We start from the raw sequence: 23,963 nt of genomic DNA, 5'->3' as shown, positions 1-23,963 counted from the left end.
ATCTGTTTCCAAATTTTCTTCAAGTAAAGTGAAAGAAGAATAGTATGTTGTACTGACAAAAGCTTTGTTAGCATAGTTCACTTACACAAGAGTTCTACTAACTAAAAGAAGAACTGTAGAGAGTACTTAATTTACTTTAAATAAAAAAAAATTGTCACCATTGATGTGGTTTGCATGCTGAATGTTGAGATCTTTGGGTGGCTCAAGTGGTCAACTGTAAGCTAGTGATGGGAAGTTCGGATCATTTTAGTGACTCGGACTTTTGAGTCTCGTCCAACAAAATGAACGAATCTTTTTTTGAGTAATTTCGTTCATTTTAGTAAAATGTAATTAAAATGTTACGTGTTACTTCCCCAACAAATCTACTACTTATGCAAACATTGATCACACTACAAACAATACAAAACTACAATGCTATAAGATTCAGAAATGATTAATTCATTCTTTACCTGGGTCTTCAGTTTATGACAAGCTGATTAAGCTCACCTCACCTCTTGTCTGACAAGTCTTTGGGTTTAAGTCATTCCTTAATGACGTGACAGGCAGTCCCATGCTAAACCAATGCATTCTGAGCCGGAAAGAGAATTTATTAGTTCATTCCATGAGTCGTTCGGGTTTTCGAGTCGTTCCTTAAACACGTGACTGACCCATACACTAAACCAATGCATTCTGAGCCAGAAAGAGAATTGATTAGTTCATCTCATGAGTCATTCGGGTTTTGAGTCGTTCCTTAATCACGTGACAGACCCATACGCTATTTCTGACATTTCTGTCACTGTTTTTGTTACTGTTTCTTGAGGATCTGTGGTGTGTTATTATTAATACAGCCCTGTTATAAATAAAATATTGTTTAATTTATCTTTTTGACTGTCTATCTGTAAATAAACACTAGGCTAAATAATAATATAATAATCCAAGCCTACAATACAAAGTATTTATAGCCTAGTTTGTTCATTTTTACTCCAATTTTGAGTTTGCTGTTATAATAATTGCTTTTCCTAGTCAGAATTGACATATTAGTCTAATATATGTATAAGAAGATTGCTCAAAAATGACATAATGACATAAATTAAAAGCAAATAACATTTTGAATTTGAATTATTAATGTTAGTTTAAAACATCAAGGTTATGATAACTTTTCAGCTTTAACAGTTGTAACACAAACTCAAACAAAACTGGAGAGTTAACGTTATTTACTAATAAATATAATGTGCTTGGGTCACACAGCATAGCGTATGGGTCTGTCACGTGATTAAGGAAGGACTCAAAAACCCGAAAGACTCATAAAAAGAACTAATCAATTCTCTTTCCGGTTCAGAATGCATTGGTAGTGTATGGATCTGTCACGTGATTAAGGAACGACTCAAAACCCGAAAGACTCATGAAATTAACTAATCAATTGAATCATCAGGTGAACTAGTACTAGCAGTACAGAACCTGTAGAATATTGCACATGCGCGACTGAACGAATCAACCCCCGAGACGACTCGTTCTTCCCGAGTCACATTAAAGATGTTCAAGAACGACAACCAAAGTGCCCAGCCAAAGGGAACATGAATCACCATCATGGTAAGTAAAAAAAACAAACAAACAACAAAAAAATTGATCTTAACTTGGGTTTTCTGAGTAAACAAGCCATTAATAGACAGCAAGAATAGCTTTTACTTTTATTTCACCAAAGTAGATCCACTCTGCAAACATAACGTTGAATCCTCAGTCCGTGTGATTCTGCACTGTGTGGAGGGATGTCTTGACATGTCTTGAAATTTTTTTGTAATTTTACTGAAATTACATTAGTTATGGGAACTATCTGTTCTAAAATTTCAGCAACAATTACAAATTTGTAGTAAAGTCAACATTTTGGTTAAAATCAAGTAAACATACTAGTGTTTTTATAATAAGGAATACTATTTGAATTTACAGTGTACCAACTGTACATTGTGATAAATACTTTGCTTGGTTCATATACGTGCAACATTTCAGCCGTAAATAAATCATAAATGTTAGCTAGATTATGTTCATTACCTGTCTAGAAATGTATGTTTATGCTGAAATATAATAAAATAATGGTTTGTATTTTTAAAAACATCTATCACGCGTCATTATGGGTAGTGAGTTGGCTCACGTGATTTAAGTTTCACACCGTTAACTCCCATTAATTATGCATAGTGAGCATCGATGCTCCCTGGTTTTTACGGTGCATTGTGGGACTTTTTAGGGAGCGAACGTTTCAGTGCCTTTAAAATGGCCCTGATCAGTGCCCTGAGCTGATTGTGACACAACCATTATTTAATGCAGCTGTCATTTTTTTAATGCAGTTGTAAATTATATAATTTGACTGGTAACAGCCCTATAGTCTTATTCTAATTGAATTTATTGATCAAATTTAAGAATTTAAAAGGAATCATACATTTAATAAGATTAGAGAAAAAACACCCTTTATAAAAGGTAAAAAAAAAAAAAAAAAAGCCCTTAAATATCACATATATGCAGATTTAAATATGTCAAAGCTGCAATATTCTATAAGAATCTTGCTTCAGAATAAATTATATTCACGTCACAATTTTTTAAACTTTTTTACATTTTTTTTTTACTTTTTTACTTGGACAAGTGAATGACCTCTTTCCTTGTCTGAAGGACAAACACATGACAAGGCTTAATGTTAATCCCTGAGAAATGGATTACAACTCTACTGAAGTCTATTTAACACCAGGGTGATTATCCCTGGATATAGTAAATAAATATAGTCTTTTAGTCCCTAGTCTAAAATTCAGTCCTAAAAGGAACAAATAAGAATCTTAAAAGAATCACAAACCACCAAATAATTGATAAGAGATCAAACTAGATTCTTTGAAAATTCCACCAGATAAACAGGAAGATTCCTTTTTAACTTCACAGGATGATCTCTTTAGGATTGGTTCCAAATTATATGGATTAGAATTCCATTATGCTTTTTTGGACCTAGAAGAAAAACATTTTCAGTATAAAGATACTGCAGTAATGAATGGCGTTTATCTCTTTACCTCTGCAACAATGAAAGTGACACCTCGTTCATTCACCCTGAGCGGCTCCAAGCGCTCGCTATAAAGAAATAAAACCCACCTCTCAGTCTGCACAAGCAAACACACACACACACGTGACAGGTACTTGACCGACGAGTCAAAGATTGTGTCCCTCTCATCTGTATTCTGCTTCAAGGTTGGAGCAAGGCTACACAAACACTGAGCTAAAAACCCTACAAAACGGCTTTACAGAACATAACCAATCATAAACAGTGATTAGAATGACTTTTACTTTAGTTAATTCATTTATTGCCTGTATTTATCTCACGACAGCCTACTTCTTTAGAATACTGCATTTCCTGAATGTACTGTACATAAGCATGTCCTATTTCAGCCCAAGAGTTGTACAAAAGAAATTATGAACTAAATATACATAAAGAATTACTTCCGCTTCACCTAATTATGTAAATGATAACTCCCTCATCATCATAAAGAAATTAAACTGCACTATAAAATGGAAAGGAATTACATGAGCGTATCTCCTCCCATTTGAACTTTGGAAACTCTCTGCCGTGGTAAAGCGTTCCCAACATGTGTAGTCACACTTTCTGTTCTGTCCTGCGTCTGCCTCTGAAGCTGAGCACTGCAGGTGAGTCGAATTTATACATATCATCCGTATGGATCATACAGAAGCTCCGTGATCTAAATATGCTGTTGGGTTATTCTTGTCTTGATAAGAATCACTGTTGTAATGCATCTCGTCCTTTTTGTCACAATAATGCTCATTATATATGCATAACTGTCAGTTTCCCAATGGTGAGACACTTACTATTGCCTTTTTCATATTTAGTAAACATCTTAAATTAGATATAATTTGAAAGCATTCACTCTTAACATTCATCCTGTGAAAAACGTTATGAAATTGGACTTTTTAGAGGACTATTGTGATATCAACTTCAAATTAAGAACACAACTTTGCTTTGATTGCCTCAGTTTTAGAGTCCTTATTTTGTAAAATATATATTTTGCATAAAATAAAATAAAAATGTTTAGTTTAGTACAAGTGCTTAACAGGAAGTGTTTTACACTTCTTCTTTTTTTTAAAGTGCTTTTACTTATGCAATTACATGAAATACAGTGCTTTACATTCAGATCTATGCTCAAAAAAGGGGGTGACAGTTAACGGTTTAATATATTATTGTACATATTAAACACCGTTATGACTTTTAATTGATCTATATGTATACAAATGCATCCAACTACAAAGTATAAGGACACAAAACATTTTATAATTGCAACCATATCAATCTTGATTAAAGTAAAACAAAAATCACTGGAATGAAAATGTGATTTAAGGGTTTTCCAAAGAATAAACAGCAGGAAATATTTCAACATTGAGGTGGGGTTCGACATCTGGTGTTTGTCAAGGCATGATATCTCATTCTCTCTATAAGGAAAGTTTAAAATATTGCACCACGGCATCTGTGTTCATATGTGTTCAGATATTGTGGGGGGGGGAATTGAATTGAAATTGAAACACTATTGTTTCTGAACATGTTTGGAAGTATTAACAGACTTGTGTTTAAGCAGACTCAGTATTACAGGAGCGATGCTGCTTCTGTGGATAGCGTTATCTCTCACATGGCCAGGTATAGTACACTCTTAACCTCAGATTATCTATCTATCTTTCTATCTATCTATCTATCTATCTATCTATCTATCTATCTATCTATCTATCTATCTATCTATCTATCTATCTATCTATCTATCTATCTATCTATCTATCTATCTATCTATCTATCTATCTATCTATCTGTCTATCTATCTATCTATCTATCTATCTATCTATCTATCTATCTATCTATCTATATTAGTTAAACTTTACAATAAGCTTTCATTTGTTAACATAAGGTAACTACATTAGTATGCATGAACTAACAATAAACAATAGTTGTACAACATTTATTAATCTTAGCTAATGTTAATCTATTAATACATATTCAAATTCAAAAGTTGTATCTGATTAGTTAATGCACTAACAAGAACATTAACTTTTTTATTAGCTAACATTAACAAAGGTAAAAATACATTCCTCATTGTAAGTTCATGTTAGTTAATGCATTACAAATAAACAGTGTCAGACTTGATTTGGGGGCCCTAAGCAGTATTGTAGCCCTTATTTAAAATAATATTAAAAAATAATGAAAATAAAATAAAAATAATAGTCACCATTATTGTGATCAGTGTTTGTTTTAGGTGGGATCTTCACCCTTGACTTTTTTAGCATTTGATTTTCTCCGGCTGCTGTAACTGTGTTTATAAAACATATTTGTTATGGCAAGAAAATCAGAGAGAATATTAATCAGGTGATATTGCTTATGTATTGATGCTGACATACAGTCATACATTTCACACATTATTACATTTCATTCACTATAGTTAAAAAAAAAAATGGTCATAAATTACAGAGTTAAACTCTGTCAGAAAAAAAATCATCTTAATTATGTCAGATAACACTTAAAACATGGTCAGGTCAAAGTGTCTGAATAATTTTTGGTCCCAAATTTTTATCAATTTTACTGGTAGTTCACTTTTTGAAGAATGTTTGGGTATAATATGTCACAGTTCACTTTATTTTGCTATCCTCACATAAATGAACTGTAGTAAAATATATATATATATATATATATATATATATATATATATATATATATATATATATATATATATAAATATATCTAGTGTCTATTTTTGGTTTGACTGTAATCGTCATGTAGTGGCCTGACTAATTTTATATATAGCCTTATCTATGGTATTCATTCATTTTACATTATTGATTATAGTAGCCATGTGATTCTACAGCATGAGATCCAGCAGTGTTGTTATAATCTGAAGAATTTTAAAAACATTGTGCACAAAAAAAGTATATCTTTCAGACACACACAGACATTACAGTCACTCTGTAGTCAATCATTTGATCCTTTAAAACTCATCTTTGACATATTTAAGTGTTTTTTCCTGTGAAAATGCCTTGAAGCACCTTGAATGTAACTCTACACCTGGCTTCATTCAGCATAATTAGCATCTATAAATATGCAAATGAGCCCCGCCCCCACTAACTCACACCAGCTCAGAGATATAGTTCTTATATAGTTCATCTTATGAATTTGCACATGGTTTGTCTTAAAGCATATAGACATATAAACAACATTAAAAACCTGATTTTCACCACTTTTAGAATAAGCATATGAATCTCAACAATGGTGACGATAAAAAAAAGCTTCATGCTGCAGTGCATGATGGGAGCCATCAATCAAAACGAATCGATGGCTCCCAGCATGCATTGCAACATGAATAAATGATGCAGCTGAATTGCTTTAGTATTTTCTTTTATTCCTACTATCTGCTTTTATTTTTGCTGTTGTTTTTGTTGCGACTTTTTAGTTTGATTTGTGATGTTCAGTTTTATCGGAATATTTTGTTCGTCAAAACTGTTGAGATTCATATGCTGAGTCTTGATGTCTGTGTGTGATACAGTAGTTTATTTTTACACAATGTGTTTTTGAAGTCTTCAGATTGTCACTGCTGACTCTCATGTAGAGTCACAGAGCTATTATAATCAATAATGTTACATTTGTCAAACATTCCTCATATAATCAAAAATAAGACTCTAAATGAGATCAGTGAATCCTACATGATGATTGTCGTCAACGATACATAAGCAATATCACCTAATAACATTTTCTCTATGATTTTCTTGCCATAACAAATGTGTTTTATAGACATACAGTTACAGCAGCCGGAGGAAATCTAATGTTAGAAAATAAACACAGATCACCATAATGGTGACATCTAACGTTATTATTTTCAATAAAACCTAAAATATTATTACTGTATTTTTATGGTAAAGTACTTCAACTACAGCTATTTGTAAATTTAAGGTAAATGCCATAAAATATAAATATTGTTACCATTTTTTACGGTAATGTACGGTAAACGTTTTTTTCAGTGTACTTCCAAAATTTGTACATAGAAATTTATCTAACGTGTATAATGTTAAAACTTTAATGGTGATATCCTCACCAAACAAAATGTGATAGAAAATGAATAGGTTAAATATGCGGCAGCTTACCTCGAATAATGGTTAAATCTGCCCCTGCAAATGAGACCTTATTGTAAAGTGTTACCAAATTATTTAAAATAATACGATTTTTTTGCATTGTAACATTATTTATATGACAATAAATAACAAGTTTCAGCATAAAGAATAATGTATTATGATAATAAGAATTTATTGAGAATTACCATTGAGAAAAAGACAAAAAATAAATTAATTAATAAAATGTCCAGATGAATTAAAGCAATTAGATTTTAGAGGGAAATATTCTTAAAGGTTTAGTTCACCCAAAAATGAAAATAATGTCATTAATTACTCACCCTCATGCCGTTCCACACCTGCTTCATTCATCTTCAGAACACAAATTAAGGTATTTTTGTTGAAATCCGATGGCTCAGTGCAGGCCTGCATAGGAAGCAATGACATTTCCTCTCTCAAGATCCATTAATGTACTAAAAACATATTTAAATCAGTTCATGTGAGTACAGTGGTTCAATATTAATATTATAAAGTGACTAGAATATTTTTGGTGCACCAAAAAACAAAACAAAATACCGACTAATATGGTGATGGCCGATTTCAAAACACTGCTTTAGGAAGATTCGAGCATTATTTGGCGCACCAAAAATATTCTTGTCACTTTATAATATTAATATTGAACCACTGTACTCACATGAACCGATTTAAATATGTTTTTAGTACATTAATGGATCTTGAGTGAGGAAATGTCATTGCTGGCTATGCAGGCCTCACTGAGCCATCAGATTTCAACAAAAATACCTTAATTTGTGTTCCGAAGATTAACGAAGGTCTTACGGGTGTGGAACGACATGAGGGTGAATAATAAATGACATTATTTTCATTTTTGGGTGAACTAACCCTTTAAATATCATTAATAATGTGTAATAGCCCTAAAATAGGCTTCATTTACTTGATACAAATCATTATTTGCAATTTCTCTCTTTTGATATTGGGGTCAAATGTGACCTTGACATGTTTTCGTGAGATTCAAGGTGAATTAGAGACCACATAAAATATACATTATTGTTTGAATGATAGTTTAATTATCATGTGCAAAACAGAATCTCCATTCATTCCCTTTTTCCAGACATAAATGTATTGATTTAATCACAATGTCTCACAGATATCATCTGGCTTCAGTTAAAAAGTAATATCTTTTTTTTTTTTTCAAGGCACATTCGGCTTCACGATCCACAACATTAAGGAAGATCTGTGTCTAGAGGACTCGACTGAAGGAGGAGTCGAGCTGAAGACGTGCAGTCTGGACTCGGTCCTGCAGCAGTGGATGTGGACCGATCACTGGTTCCTAGTAAACACAGGCACCCTGAGGTGTCTCTCTGCCATCCACAGCGACCCCGTCCAGACTATCACTTGTGATTCTGGTGAACATATCAAATGGCAGTGCAAAGCTCAACAGATCATCAGCCTGAAAAACGCCCTGGCGTTGAGTTCAGAGAGCGGAAAGCTCAGACTCAACAGAGGTGAACACAACATCTGGAAAGCTCTGGATGCGGCTGATATCTGCCAGAACAAACAGAGTGAGTCGAAGCGGAATAATTTGAATTATTATTTATTTGAATTATGTGTCATTTTATCTGGGTTGGCTTACACTCCCAAATCTGCATTTATTTGATCAAAAATACAGTAAAAAAATCAGTAAGTAATAGAAAATGCAATTGCATTGTTTAATATTTATTTTTTGCATTACAGTAATGTGAATTATAGAGGGAATGTGCTTCATTGTTAATAATGTCACAATGCATAAGAGTGTAAAAGCGATTTATGCCTCAGTATGAAAAGAAACTCCACTAACCTTCCTCACTCTTCATGGTCTCATGCTATAATGTATGTCTGATCTCCACTCATGCTCACAGGATCCAGAAGAGACAGTGATTTCGAGGGCGACGAGTTTGACTCTGCTGAAGGGCCGCCTACACAGGCAATGTCAGAGGCACAGATGAAGTTTTTACAGTGGTATTACCGCACAGAGGACCGTGAGTGTGCCAAGCTTGCACTTAATATTCTTCTTCTTGTTTCTCATGTTTACAGAGTTTAATTTCTCCATGGCTTAAATGTACACTTGAATGCTTTTGTTTCACATTAATACTCACAGACTGTTCAATGCACTTTTCTTGTTTAACAGCAACATCGTGGACGTTTGGCATGCTGGCATTCGCTTTTCTGGGTCTTCTGATTGGGGCTATGCTGTTGGTCATGGGCATGATGGCTAATAGGTTAGTGATGAGTAACACAATGGGTTAAACTAACATTAAAAAAACTGCAGTTTTATAGGTTTATATGAATGCACATTATGTAGGTTCAGCACAGGACATTTTCAGTCTAACATATAGTCTTTTGGAAATTTAAAAAGTTCTAGATTTTTTATAACAGATTCTTCAGATCGTTGTATTGGTTTCTGGGTTATGTATAGCACCAGTACACAATTTCTGATGAATAAAAAAAAGGTTCCAATTAGAAACTTAATTTTTAAGAGTAGATCCCCTAAACCTGTAAATTGTTTCTGCTAGAGATCTCATCAGAACAGTGACTCAAATTTTGAGATCTTACAATGTTTCTTACAAGTAAATTTGCTGAGATACCAAAGTCTGCAATTAAAAGTCAGAGATCTCAATATGAACAAGTATTTCTCATCAAATTCTTAAAAGACAAAATTATTTGAGCTGCTATCCACATCCATTTCATAGCTCAAACACACTTACTGTATTATTGTCTCATCTGTAGTTTTATTAATAATATTGCATTTCATATCTCTGATGTTCTCAGAAACATCTGATATATCTATATTTATACAATAGTTCTTTCTGGTTCTCGAATCTGATTGGCTGAGAGCTGTGCGATATTCTAGTGATAACAACATTTCTACCTTTTTACTGTTTGTGTAACTCCGCTTGAAGCGACTGTCATGGCGGCCGAGCAAATATACATATTTTTTTACAAATACTACACTTTTTGTACCATGAACTGTTTTTTAGGCGAGAATGTAGTTGTTTAGACCTGAAATATGTGACTCATATTTAATCATAGGGCCTATTTTACAATTTGTTTAGCCGTCAGCAGCCATTCAGTGCTCGTGTACCCGCTGAGAACAGCTTCATCTCGGCCAGTGCTTTGGGAATTTGCCGATAGCTCTTACAGTGGTTAAACATGAGATATAATTCATTTTGGATACATAAAACTGGCACTCTTTGGTCTTATTAATCTATTACTTGTTCCTGAGCAAATCGAATTGGGCTATGTTAAATTTAATAATTTAATATTAAGGCTAAATTTAACTTACATTCTGTAGAGCGCTGCTTTTGTACATTTAAATGAATTGTAAAATTGATTTGCTATTGTCATTCATAGTGGCTTTTGATGTTCATTTAAATATTGTTGTTCAATAATATAAATAATATGTTGTATTTGGTATTGAGAAAGGGTCCATTAGTGTGTAATATGGATTGAGTGAAAGTTACAATAATACGGCATTAGATGGCGGCAAACTTTATGAGTGAATGAGTCAGTCGGAAAAGACTTAAAGGTACCCTAGAATTAAAAATTGAATTTATATTGGCATAGTTAAATAACTAGAGTTCAGTACATGGAAAAGACATACAGTGAGTATCAAACTCCATTGTTTCCTCTTTCTTATATAAATCTCATTTGTTTAAAAGACCTCTGAAGAACAGTTGAATCTCAACATAACACCGACTGTTACGTAACAGTCGGGATCATTAATATGTACGCCCCCAATATTTGCATATGCCAGCTCATGTTTAATGCATTACACAATGGCAGCCAGTATTAACGTCTGGATCTGTGCACAGCTGAATCATCAGACTAGGTAAGCAAGCAAGAACGATAGCAAAAAATGGCAGATGGAGGATAATAACTGACATGATCCATGATAACATGATATTTTTAGTGATATTTGTGAATTGTCTTTATAAATGTTTCGTTAGCATGTTGCTAATGTACTGTTAAATGTGGTTAAAGTTACCATTGTTTCTTACTGTATTCACAGAGACAAGAGAGACGTCGCTATTTTCATTTTTAAACACTTGCAGTCTGTATAATTCATAAACACATCTTCATTCTTTATAAATCTCTCCAACAGTGTGTAATGTTAGCTTTAGCCACGGAGCACTATCAAACTCATTCAGAATCAAATATAAACACCCAAATAAATACTATACTCACATAATCTGACGCATACATGCAGTATGCATGACGAACATCTTGTAAAGATCCATTTGAGGGTTATATTAGCTGTGTGAACTTTGTAAATGCACTGTATTATAGAGTCACAAGCTCGATGGGCAGGGAGCGTGAGATTTAAAGGGCCAGCAGCCCCTGAATCAGCGCATAGTTAATGATGCCCCAAAATAGGCAGTTAAAAAAATTTATTTAAAAAAATCTATGGGGTATTTTGAGCTGAAACTTCACAGACACATTCAGGAGACACCTTAGACTTATATTACATCTTGTAAAAAAAAACGTTCAATGGCACCTTTAAATTGAAAGGACGTTGTTTTAGCGCTGTTTTTGAAAATTCCCTTAACTGTAAAAAGGACAAATACAAAATTGCTTTCCTCAGTGATTCTTCCATAACTTCCATGTATCCCATACAGGAACAGGAAGCAAATAGCCAAGTACAAAGCAGCCACTAAAGTCACAGTGGTGAACCCTGAAACGGAGCAGCTGCAGGTCATCGTCACACAGGTCAAAGAGGAGAAAACCCTTTCCATCCCATCCGAACACATCACAACACACAACAGCCATAGAGATTGGGAAGTCTCAGAGAAACTGAAGTCTGGAGAGATTGTGGTGACCTGGAAGGACGGAAATGTGTCTACTTTGTATCCTGAACCGGTGTCGGAGGGGGAAGGTGAAGAGGACATCCACAACACAGATGTGGAGTCCCAAAACTCCCCCCATGTAATAGCTTCATCTGAGGCTATTGCGTTTTAATATAATCCTACTGTTTACATATAACTCTTGGTTTTCCTAGTCCAAAAATATATGTTTATAGCCTTGGGTCAACTAATCAGTTTGAATATATTCACACATATATTCAAGTTTTATAGCATATGTCAAAAAGCAAGTTGTACTGCATTAGAATTGGTTGTGAGCTGAAACTTGAAAAATTGCTGATTTATTTCAAACCGTTTATAGTGTACCATACAAACTTCTATTATATGAATTAAAGGCACACTATGTAAATTTTCGCCACTAGAGGTCGCTTATTCAAAACATTTTGCTAATGAGAGACGAGCGACACAAGTTTCAAGAGCAGCTGGACTTTTATTAAGCCACAGTCGCTGCTTCAGCTTCCTGCGTATGTGGGGTAACGCAGCGCTGTTTATCATATTAGATACATTTGAGTGTTGAAAGTTGTTATAATGCTACTCTGTGCGTTCGCTCTGTGGCTGCTATGAGACACTTGTTGCACACTGCAGTAAGATCGATATTAAGCATGGTAAAACATGGTACTCATGGTAAATCAAGAAAACGAGATTTAAAAAATCAGACTTACTGTGTTGAGCTATATAACATGATTAGTTTTCTGCCGATGAATGTATCCAAACACCTGTCTAATAAAACACATGATATATCAAAGCGTCTTTGGTGTTTCCATAGTTTCTACAAAATAAAACTGTAAACCAATGGTAACGCCAGTATGATGTCATTGATTTCATTATTTCTCTGGATTTAAAAATTCTTGGAAACATCTGGGATAATGCAAGTACACAAATCAACAAAGTACTGTATATAGCACTGTTCTAGTGGTATTTGGCTATTTTAATCCAAAAATATGACGTATTGTGCCTTTAAATCAAATAATTTTAATCTTTGTATTTTTCTTTCTATGCTGCCCATATGAAGCATTGTAAGTTATTCTCTTCTATCTCACTTGATGTGATGCAATATAATAAACTTTGTAATTATAATGTGTTTAATTAATATTTAATTAATATTTTTACTGTTTAACATAAACACAGATGTGTTTATTTTGTCCTGAAACTTTCTTTGGAATTCTGTACATTATTTGGTTTTATGTTCTGCTGTGTGGAAAAAAAACCCCAAATGTCCTCATGATTCCTCGGAAATTAATATATAAAGTGGAAATTGGTTTTATCACAATTAGAGATGCACCGATATTAAATTTCTCCACCGATAGCCAATTATTCAGAGTGATATCTGCCGATACCGATAGTTTGGGGGATCTGTCTTTTATACCTTTTTTTAAATTAATGATAGTTTCATTATAACTAATCATTATATTTTTAATTATTATATTTTGAAAGAAATGCAAATAGTTTATTCTCTCCATTTCATCAACTTGTTTCAGAGTAACTGGTATCAGTTATAAGTAAACACATTACTCAAATTAATATTAACATGCATTAATTAAATTCTGAAGATTAAATTAATATTTCTGAACTATCTGAATGTTATTAATATAAAATTACATAAAATTACTACTAATATTGAACATCAAACAGGTTTTTTGGCATTTTCTTTACACAAAGCCCAAATTAAAGGATTAGTCCACTTTTAAGTAAACTTTTCCTGATAATTTACTCACCCCCATGTAATCCAAGATGTTCATGTCTTTCTTTCTTCAGTCGAAAAGAAATTAAGGTTTTTGATGAAAACATTCCAGGATTTTTTAATGGCCTCCAAACGGTTGAAGGTCAAAATTACAGTTTCAGTGCAGCTTCAAAGAGCTTTAAACGATCCCAGACGAGGAATAAGGATCTTATCTAGAGAAACCATCGCTCATTTTCTAAAAAAATATTAACATTTTATACATTTTAACCATAAATGCTCATCTTGAACTAGCTCTCTTCTTCTTCTTCTCTATTAGAATTCTGGCAGTGTAAGTGTATTACTGCCCTCCTCAGGTCAAAGTTTGAACTAAATTGTCATATACAATATGCTAGTGCAAGTATATAACAATTAGTTCAAACTTTGACCTGTGGAGGGCAGTAATACACTTAGCAGTGTCTACACTGCCGGAATTCAAATAGAGAAGAAGAAGAAGAAGAAGAGAGCTAGTTCAAGAAGAGCATTTATGGTTTAAAGTATATATATTTTTTTTTAGAAAATGAGTGATAGTTTCTCTAGTTAAGACCCTTATTCCTCGTCTGGGATCGTTTAAAGCTCTTTGAAGCTGCACTGAAACTGACATTTTGACCTTCAACCATTTGGAGTCCACTGAAGTCCACTATAAGGAGAAAAATCCTGGAATGTTTTCAACTTAATTTGTTTTCGACTGAAGAAAGAAAGACATGAACATCTTGGATGACATGGGGGTGAGTAAATTATCAGGAAATTTTAATTTGAAAGTGAACTAATCCTTTAAGTGCATTTTCCTGCCCTCTTTTGATTGACAGCATATATCAGCCCTGACTATTGGTTGTTTTAAACTAACAGCCGATAATATGAATTTGCTTTTATCGGCGATACACATTATTGGCCGATATATCGGTGCATCTCTAATCACAATCAAATACAAGTAAAATAGTGGTGAAAATAATGAAAATTATAAAAGAAAAATCAGAAATGCTAACAAAGACATTAATTGGCGCTCTGATATATTTAGTACAATTACTGCATTCTCAAGTATGTGAGAGACGTTGTTCTCCTTCAGGTCCTGTTATATAACATCAAGACAAGCATTCCCTCTAGTAGATCCTCTCCAGTATCAGAAGAGGGCAGCATTTCATCAGAAGATCTTAAAGCCCTTGAGCAGTGTAAGCGTGGGGGCTCTGCGTTTGCTCTGAGCTCTCGAGGATTTAACCGTGACCAGCTTCGCTGTGGCCGGTGTGGGCAGCTCTTTAAAGCAGGCGGTGAGGGGAGGGGCGGAGGACAGGCTGATGGCAGACTTGTCTTCGCTGATGAAGAGCGGACGGATACTCCTCTCGGTCTCTCGCCTCACTTCCCGAACGACTTCGTGAAAGATGTACTGAACGGACAGGAAGTCCAAGCAGGCGGAAACTTCAAAGAACAGGCAGCCGAACCGCAAGGCCAGGGCTGCACCATCTGCCTTGCTCACCTGTCTGAGAAAGAGAGAGATATTATTGCACAAATGTCTAACCCTTAAATGAATGCATTATGAAAGCATGTTTGATTGACTTTCCTTAAGTAAAATTGACCTCTTTACTAAAATCCTTTTCAGCTTGATTATATTTACATTTATTCATCTGGCAGATGCTTTATTCAAAGCGACTTACAAGTGAGGAATACAACAAGCAAGTTATCATGAAGAGGATAGATTTTTTTTTTTTTGATGTGCAACAATACAAAGAAATGTATTAAAGAAATGTATTGAATTATATATGTATTAATGTATTAAAGATGTTTTGTTCATTTAAATTATTGTAAATAATTAAATTAGTGTAGTTAAATAAAATTGGCTAATATCAGAAAACAAATAATATTTTAACAAACTGCTGTGACATGGAGGTTGAGGCATGCAGCTTTATTAGGGCAATCCAGAATCATGATCACAGGGCTGAAAATCTGGGAAACCAGGCAGAAAACCAAAACATGGGTAACCAGAGGGAGAGCGCTCAGAAGCATGCAGCGTCACACTTACAAAACTTTGAAAGGAAAGACAGAAAACACACACTGTAAAAAACATTACGCAGTTTTAACTAAATCATTTTGGCAGCTGTGGTTGCCAGAATAATTTTGTAAAAAATACAGAAAAACTGTAAACACATTTATAGAAAAACTGTAAATTTTACAGTATAAAACGGTAATCTACAAAACAAGAAAATTTTAATAATGAGTCCAGGAAAAGAGTGATGGGAAATGCAGTTCATGATGAGATGGCAATGGACTCAGGAGGAATGCCCTCTGGTGGAGATCAAGGGCACTACAGCTGGTGGATGTGACAAATATAATGAAAAACATGTAAAAATAATAAATGTAAAAAAAATTATTTACACTACAACCGTTCAAAAGTTTGTAGTCAGTACGATTTATTTTGAAAGAAATTAATAAATTGATCAAAAGCGACACTAAAGACATAACGTTACAAAATATTTTTATGTCAAATAAATTCTTTTGTTTTAAACTTTCTATTCATCAAAGAATCCCTAAAAGATATTTTGCAGTTTCCACAAAACTATTACACAGCGCAACTGTTTTCAAAATTGATATTAAAAAATGTTGCAAATCATCATATTAGTATGATTTCTGAAGGATCATGTGACACTGAAGACTGAACAAAGTAATTTTAAACGGTAATAATATTTAATAAAATTACTCTTTTATTGTATTTTTGATCAGATAAATGCAGCCTTGGTGAACAGATTTATTGATAATCATACCGACCCCAAACTTTTGAATGGTAATGTATATAGAATAAATATTAAAAAATAATGATGTAATAACAAAATCTAAATAAAAAGTGCATATTATAACTGCAGCCCAAGGTAAAAGTGTGCAATAACAGCTTACAGAACGTCTCTAATGTAACAGGAATGGCACAGCAGAAAAAAACTGGGGATGAGCAGTTAAAACTTTTATTTAAAGCATGGCTGGCAAAGAAGCACGCATAAATCTGGGATTACATAAATAGATCGATTTGATTGAGACCAGCTGTTATATGGTCTTTTTATGCACTGTGTTTGAATAATGAAAGGAAAATAAAAAGGCAATAAATGGTCATTTCCTGGACCAATCAAATCCTTACTTAAACATTTTAGGATCATGAAAGATTGAAATCTAAATAGCTTGCGGTAGTACAGGGCATAACTGCTGTAATTTACCTAGTCGCAGGTCATATGTTTTTCCAGTTAAACTAACAAAAGGACATTCATGCAAATATGTAAATGCACTATTTTTTTCTATTTTTGGTTACTGTTTTGACTAACACCCACTCTGACACAGGAAGATTTGTGCTTAAAGGGTTTTGTGTGTAATGTTGTTGTTTAAGTGTGAAAAAGTTATAAAGTTATCAGTTATATTGTATTTTAACCCTTTTTTGCTTATAATGTACAGCATAGCCACAGATACAGTCACTATATTTGTTTTCATAGGCTTTATATTAAACATTGTTTGCAGGACAGCATTTGGCAGGATGTGGAATAATATTGTTTAAAATAATGGATTAAAATGAATTTTATTAAAATAAAATAAAATTTAGTTTTAATGTTTAAAAATCTTTTTTATTTTTCCATCCAATTAATCAAAACTAAACTACTGACAGACTGGGAACAGAGGTGCTGCAACAATGGAGAATATGAGGAAAATAAAGTGTTTTTTAAACATTTAAGCATGAAAGCCTATTCTAGTAGACGCAAAAACAAAATCAAGACCTTGAAAAAGTGCATAATAGGTCTGCTATCCACCTTATTTTTCAGGTAAGAGCGGGAGTGGCCATTTGTAAATTTAATGTGGTTATGCTGCTTGATATTAAAAACTCGTATTACTTATCCATATTATTTTAATGCATTGTCTTTATTATAAACATGCTGATTTGAAGTGCAAACAGTTTTACAATTTACTGCACTTTGATATTCTTCTCGTTATTTCTCTACAGTGGCACATTCACAAAAAACACCTTACTTTTGCGTTGAAAAATAAGGTTGATAAGACAAATCATTATGACTGTGTCTGAAATCGCCCCCTAAACCCTTCAATAGGGCGCTATTTGAGGGGACAGGCATTTGTAGTGGTGTCCGAAGACATAGCAGATGTTATCGAGTGCACTCATTTAATCCCACAATGCACCGCAATAATGAGTGTACAACTGATATACAATCAACAGCTAGAAAGTAAACATAATGAATTCCTGCATCTGAGTTAATGAGATAATTAAGTGATGATTGTGCATTAGTGATGAACACCTGCTGTTAACAAGCAGAATCACTGAAGAAATAAGAAAAACTACAAGAACTATAAGTGACTTAAGTCACAGCCTTATTAATTGCTTAATTATCTCATTAACTTTAACTCTGCTTTAGTGTTATTTTAACACTACTTAGAAAGGCACCATATGTACTCTGAGCAGAGACAATTTAACTCTGGAGATTTTACTGTGTAGGAGGCGATTTCAAACACAACATGCATGTTATAAAAGTTTGGAAACGATCTAAGAGGAAGGATGTTTAATTCACCTGTATCTCTCCATGTCCACTTTGTTCCCTAGAAGAACGACAGGAGCTTCTGGCTGCAGGCCTTTAGAGTAAACGGTCACAGTCTCGAGGTACTGCTGGCAGGCCTCAAAGCTACTCCGGTTGTCAATGCTGTAGACGATGATGAAGGCATTGGCCCAGCTTAAATAGCGCTCACAGTTGACTGGTCCGTCCTGATTTAAATGAAGACAGATTTGTTTGCATACTGTAAAGTTGCCAAGGTTATGCAACAAACTTCCATTGCATGAAAGTAAAACATCATCAAGCATTGTGAGGAGATGCAAATATCATGTGACAATCAACATAGAGCACAATATTTTCAAAAAAGACAAATGGACGTCATTACCTGATCGGCTGTGTCCATCACTTTGACTAGGACTGGCTGCTGGTCCACAGCTTCTTCAGAAGAGTAAGTATCTTCTGAAAATGTAATATTTAAAGAAGCTCACTTTAACCTAAACAACTAGTATTCACTAAAACATTAAAGGTACAATATGTAATAATTTTGTCCGCTAGAAGCCAATTCAAAACAAAGGCGTAGCTTGATGACGGCAAGTTTTAAAGTGGAATTTTGGGACATGTGGTCTCCACCAAAACGGACGGTGCAAAAGAATAGGGATTGGAATCGGGAAGAAATCATGTTAATGGATGTGATTATTAACGTTACTGTAGTATAAAGCAGAGCAGGAGCGAGTGTTGTGGAGCTGAACGAGGAGCTGGAGCGATTGATCAACACACGCCTCACGAGCAGCGGGACTTTTATTATGCCACAGTCACCGGCGCCGCTTGTGCTTTTCCGGTCATGAGTATGAGGTAACGCAGCTCTGTTTATCATATTAGATACATTTGAGAGTGTTGAAAATGATGTTATAACGTTACTCTGTGCGTTCGCTCGGCGGCTGCTGTGAGAATCTGTTACACACTGCAGTAAGATAGATCCATTTTACAACATCAGATTAAATGCTGGATGATTGTGTTGATAAATGGCATGCAATTATTTTTAAAAAATTTTGTATGATGGAGAAAATGCTGTATTACTGTTACTAAAAATAAAGCTGCATCTGATTATGCTATGTTAGCTACTTCACAAAACAGCGTTTTTCTCTGAGGCATGGTAAAGCATGAGACTCGCAAAAAATCAAGAAAATTAGATTTAAACAATAAGACTAAACGTGTTGAGCTATATAACAATAGTTAGTTTTCTGTCTATAAATATATCAAAACAGTTGTTCCCTTGTCTATTAAAACATGTAAATATATTAAAGCGTCTTTGGTGTTTTCATGGTTTCTATAAAATAAAACCGAGGGTAACGCGGGTATGACGCCATTGACAGGCGACTCCTCACACGTCCCTGAGCCTTGGTTAAAATTGCAATTTTCTCACGATTTACAAATAGTTGGAAACATTTGGGATATTGTAAGTACACTGCAAAAAATGCTGTTCTTACTTAGCTGTTCTTACTTTTTGTCTTGTTTCTAGTCAAAATATCTTAAAGTTCTTAAATCAAGACGCAATTTCTTGACAAGTAAAAATTATTTTCTTGTTTTCAGGAAAAATAAGTCAAAATTAAGTAAGTCTTTCCTTAAAACAAGCAAAATAATCTGCCAGTGGGGTAAGCAAAATAATCTTATTTCAAACCAAAAATAAGCTATATAATCTTGTTTTCAGTTTGGGCTAAGATTATTTTGCTTACCCCATTGGCAGATTATTTTGCTTGTTTTAAGGAAAAAAATACTCAATTTTGATTTATTTTTCCTGAAAACAAGAAAATAAATTGTACTTGTCAAGAAAATGCTTCTTGATTTAAGAACTTTAAGATATTTTGACTAAAAACAAGACAAAAATTCTAAGTAAGAACAGCATTTTTTGCAGTGTACTCAAGTGAACAAAATATATAACACTGGCCTAGTGGTTTTTGGATATTTTAATGCAAAAATATTACATATTGCACCTTTAAACATTTCACTCCAGCTCAAGTTACTTGACAGTTGCATAATGTAAAGTTTTTCCAGATGAGGTTTTTCTTTTCATCCAGAATTTTTGTTCCTGCCATCCATGTGTTTTATATAAATTATTTTATTTAAAGATTTCATTACACTTGAAGAAGATGAAAATGTGATGCGAGGATGTTTGAAAAAACAAAATTGTGTGTTGGAAAAAGACAAAAGTGGTTTAAAGGCCTACAAGTCTTAAAATGTTGAATGTTGTCATTTTAGTAGCGTAAACGCTGTCAGCCTCAACTTCTCATCTTCTTCCAAGAAAAAAACATGAAGGACTTAACAAGGACTTTTAGGCCTATGTCTCTTAGTAAACCCTTTTAAGTTTTAAAGTCACTTATCCAGGTTCCTATTGGTTATATCTGTATGAAACTAAAGTTAGCAATAGTAAAATTATGTGTTTGTTTGATTGATAAATCAATTTCAAATATGTTTTGTGTGAACACCAAGATCATAACCACCATAACGTCTCCTTCAGATGTTCAATCGCTCATTATTATACTCAGTATTTTCAATGACAGATTCTTAATCTTTTACCTTTGATCCTCTCAATGTTTGGTTACACCCTTGGTGACAACAGTAGAAGCTGGGAAACTCACCAAGGTTTGGGTCATATTCACTGATGAAGCGCTTCGTGAGGAATTTCACAGTAAGTGCTGCGGGGGACAAACTTCCTGTAAGTCTAAGTTCTGACATATTTTCAATTACATAACAGAGCGTCCCATCAGGACGATGGAAAATGTTCTGCTTTTTATGTTTTTGACTTAAATCTATGTTATCTAGGTAAACAAATATAACAATTTTTAATACATTCATTAATAAAATAGACTTTCAATTACACTCAAATATGTGGAAATGACAAATTCAATATGATTTACAGTGCATTCAGGGCACATTATATCAGTTTAAGATATATAAACACTATATATAGCCTAACCCTCCAATGTGTGGTATTCATACCTGACTTTCCAGATCCCATAGCTCCCAAAATCACTATGTTACACTCCGAAGGCTCATGCTCAGGAACTGTGACAATATTGCAAGTTCTTGCTTTCCCAAACATCAGAGACATCCTGAAGACGTGACAAGATAGAAGGATGAACACGTGAAGATCCGAATCACACAGTCCATATTAGACACACATGTGCTCTGATCTTCTGAGTTCATACCTGGATGATGCTGCCGTCTGATTTCTCACCAGCGCTCTCTGGAAAACAGCTGGATCGCCTTATACTTCAGTGTGAACGACATGTCCACCACCATAGATGCACGCACAAAAAAACGTTTGTCCGAGATGGGTATACTCTTTTTTATTATTTTCTCTGGGCACTGGAAGTCGCTTCCAGTCGGAGAGGATGTTGGGAGAGGGGAATGAAGAGTGAAATGCTGGAATATTTTGGTTCGGTGGGCTGGAGCACATGACGGACTGAATCTATCCAGTGAATCCGCCTCCCATTATTAACATAAAAAGAATCTTGAAAGCTCACTCTGTACAACACTTTTAATATTCCTGTTTGATCAGTCTGTTCCCTCAATCCTTTACAAGTGTGCGAATTAGGCTACTTTTTGACGTTCGACGTTGATTAGCAACGACTTAAAGACGTTTTAAACAAATCACTAAGGCTTATTTGTTAAGTTTAAATATAAAACTAAGTTATGTAATAATAACAACAACAACATCATCATCATCAGTATGATATGTCAAACTTTAAAGTGTTAGTTCACCCAAAAATGAAAATTCTGTCATTAATTACTCACCCTCATGCTTCCACACGCGCTTCATTAATCTTCTGAACACAAATTACGATATTTTTGTTGAAATCTGATGGCTCCGTGAGGCCTTCATAGCCAGCAATGACATTTCCTCTCTCAAGATCCATTAAAAACATATTTAAATCAGTTCATGTGAGTACAGTGGTTCAATATGAATATTATAAAGTGACGAGAATATTTTTGGTGCACCAAAAAAACAAAATAACGACTTATATAGTGATGGCCGATTTCAAAACACTGCTTCAGGAAGCTTCGGAGCGTTATGAATCTTTTGTGTCGAATCAGCGGTTCAGAGCGCCAAAGTCACGTGATTTCAGCAGTTTGGCGGTTTGACATGCGATCTGAATCATGATTCGACACACTGATTCATTATGCTCCGAAGCTTCCTGAAGCAGTGTTTTGAAATCGGCCATCACTATATAAGTCGTTTTTTGGCGCACCAAAAATATTCTCGTCGCTTTATAATATTAATATTGAACCACTGTACTCACATGAACTGATTTAAATATGTTTTTAGTACATTAATGGATCTTGAGAGAGGAAATGTCATTGCTCCCTATGCAGGCCTCACGGAGCCGTCGGATTTCAACAAAAATATCGTAATTTGTGTTCCGAAGATGAACAAATTTCTTACAGGTGTGGAACGGCATGAGGGTGAGTAATAAATTACATTATTTTCATTTTTGGGTGAACTAACCCTTTAAGCAAAAAAAAAAAAAAAAGGTCCTAAATGAACAAACAGTGCTCGTTCGCTACTGTTGTATTTCACGAGAAAATGCCCGGCCTCATTAATTTTGTGGTTCAAATAAACGTAATGTTACGCTGTTTCATATTTTAAAATTGATTAAAATAACCACATGTAAGACATAAATAGATGAAAAATAATGTTCAACAACGAATGTTCAAACGCGTTGCAATTTGCTTCATGTGGTCACGAGACACGCGGCAATCAGTGATGTTTGACACACTGTTTCTAACGGTTCTGTGGATTTTTTTAAAGGGTAAAGGGTAATTCTACCTGTGAGAGTGCACTGGAACGGCAGTCAAATCCGTGACTTCCCACCCGTGAACTTGTATTAGATCGACGTACTCCCAGTTCCGCGCTCTGACGTCACATAGCCCGCAAAACAACAACGGCAGCCCCTACGGATGCGGTGTTTATGCAAGTGGTACACGATGAGAAATAGACTTTAGGACAATATAACGTTGCAATCAAATTAATAATAATACAATACATCTAGCTACCACAATTTCTTGCGCTCAGGTAGTTTGGCGTGACTTGCCTGGAACGCTACAAAGTCATGAGTCGTGGTTTGAAGTCGTGACTTACGGGCTCAATAACTTGGAACTGGAACGTGCGCATTATTTCACCCAAAAATAAAATTTCTGTTATTAATTACTCACCCTCATGTCGTCCCAAACCTGTAAGACCTTAGTTTTTCTTCGGAACAGAAATTAAGATATATTTGATGAAATCCAAGGGTTTTGATCCGCACATAGACAGCAACATCTTTGCAACTTTTTAAGTCCAGAAGGGTATTAAAGACATCGATAAAATAGTCAACATGACTACAGTGGTTCAACCTTAATGTTATGAAGCGACGAGAATACTCTTTGTGCTCAAAAACAAAACAAAAATAATGACTTTATTCAATAAATTCGTCTGTTCCGCCATACTGCTACGCTATTTTCATTGCAGAGCTTCCGTGTTTACATCCGAACGCCCGTGTTCTGACAATTTGTGCTACCCTGTCAGATTTTGCTACCTCCCATTGAAACAGTGGGTAGCAAAATCTGACAGCGCAAAATGCTACCTATCAGATTGTGCTTCCAGCGTGATATTAACATGGTTTGTGGCTTTATTAACATCTACACCTACCCCAACCCTAAACCTACCCT

At 34.4% G+C, this 23,963-nt stretch overlaps 2 protein-coding genes across 5 annotated transcripts; one reads left to right on the top strand and one right to left on the bottom strand.

Annotated features, from left to right (window-relative positions):
- The first annotated feature begins 1,523 nt into the window (after positions 1-1,523).
- si:cabz01068815.1 (solute carrier family 51 subunit beta) lies at positions 1,524-13,743 on the top strand. Of its 4 annotated transcripts, none has more exons than XM_067400449.1 (6): positions 1,524-1,569; positions 4,593-4,651; positions 8,313-8,678; positions 9,015-9,134; positions 9,284-9,374; positions 11,772-13,743. In XM_067400449.1, exons 2-6 carry the CDS (start codon positions 4,612-4,614, stop codon positions 12,109-12,111), a joined length of 957 nt encoding a protein of 318 aa, XP_067256550.1. In that variant the 5' UTR covers positions 1,524-1,569; positions 4,593-4,611; the 3' UTR covers positions 12,112-13,743. The 4 variants fall into 4 exon arrangements, with proteins under 4 accessions (XP_067256550.1, XP_067256548.1, XP_067256546.1 ...); XM_067400447.1 differs by lacking the exon at positions 1,524-1,569 and adding an exon at positions 3,560-3,651 and having other exon boundaries at positions 11,772-13,742; XM_067400445.1 differs by lacking the exon at positions 1,524-1,569 and adding an exon at positions 3,560-3,651 and having other exon boundaries at positions 4,577-4,651; positions 11,772-13,742.
- Positions 13,744-14,322: 579 nt separating this feature from the next.
- Positions 14,323-21,676, bottom strand: rasl12 (RAS-like, family 12). Its single transcript, XM_067400834.1, has 6 exons — positions 21,461-21,676; positions 21,252-21,364; positions 20,891-20,947; positions 18,640-18,713; positions 18,276-18,466; positions 14,323-15,206 (listed from the first exon to the last, which is right to left on the bottom strand). The coding sequence occupies exons 2-6, from the start codon at positions 21,361-21,363 to the stop codon at positions 14,873-14,875; spliced, it is 768 nt and encodes a 255-aa protein (XP_067256935.1). The 5' UTR covers position 21,364; positions 21,461-21,676; the 3' UTR covers positions 14,323-14,872.
- Between the last annotated feature and the right edge of the window lie 2,287 nt (positions 21,677-23,963).

This window comes from Chanodichthys erythropterus, chromosome 11 (genome assembly GCF_024489055.1).
Source record: "Chanodichthys erythropterus isolate Z2021 chromosome 11, ASM2448905v1, whole genome shotgun sequence".
Classification (NCBI taxonomy): domain Eukaryota; kingdom Metazoa; phylum Chordata; class Actinopteri; order Cypriniformes; family Xenocyprididae; genus Chanodichthys; species Chanodichthys erythropterus.
This window is presented reverse-complemented; position numbering and strand designations above follow the sequence as displayed.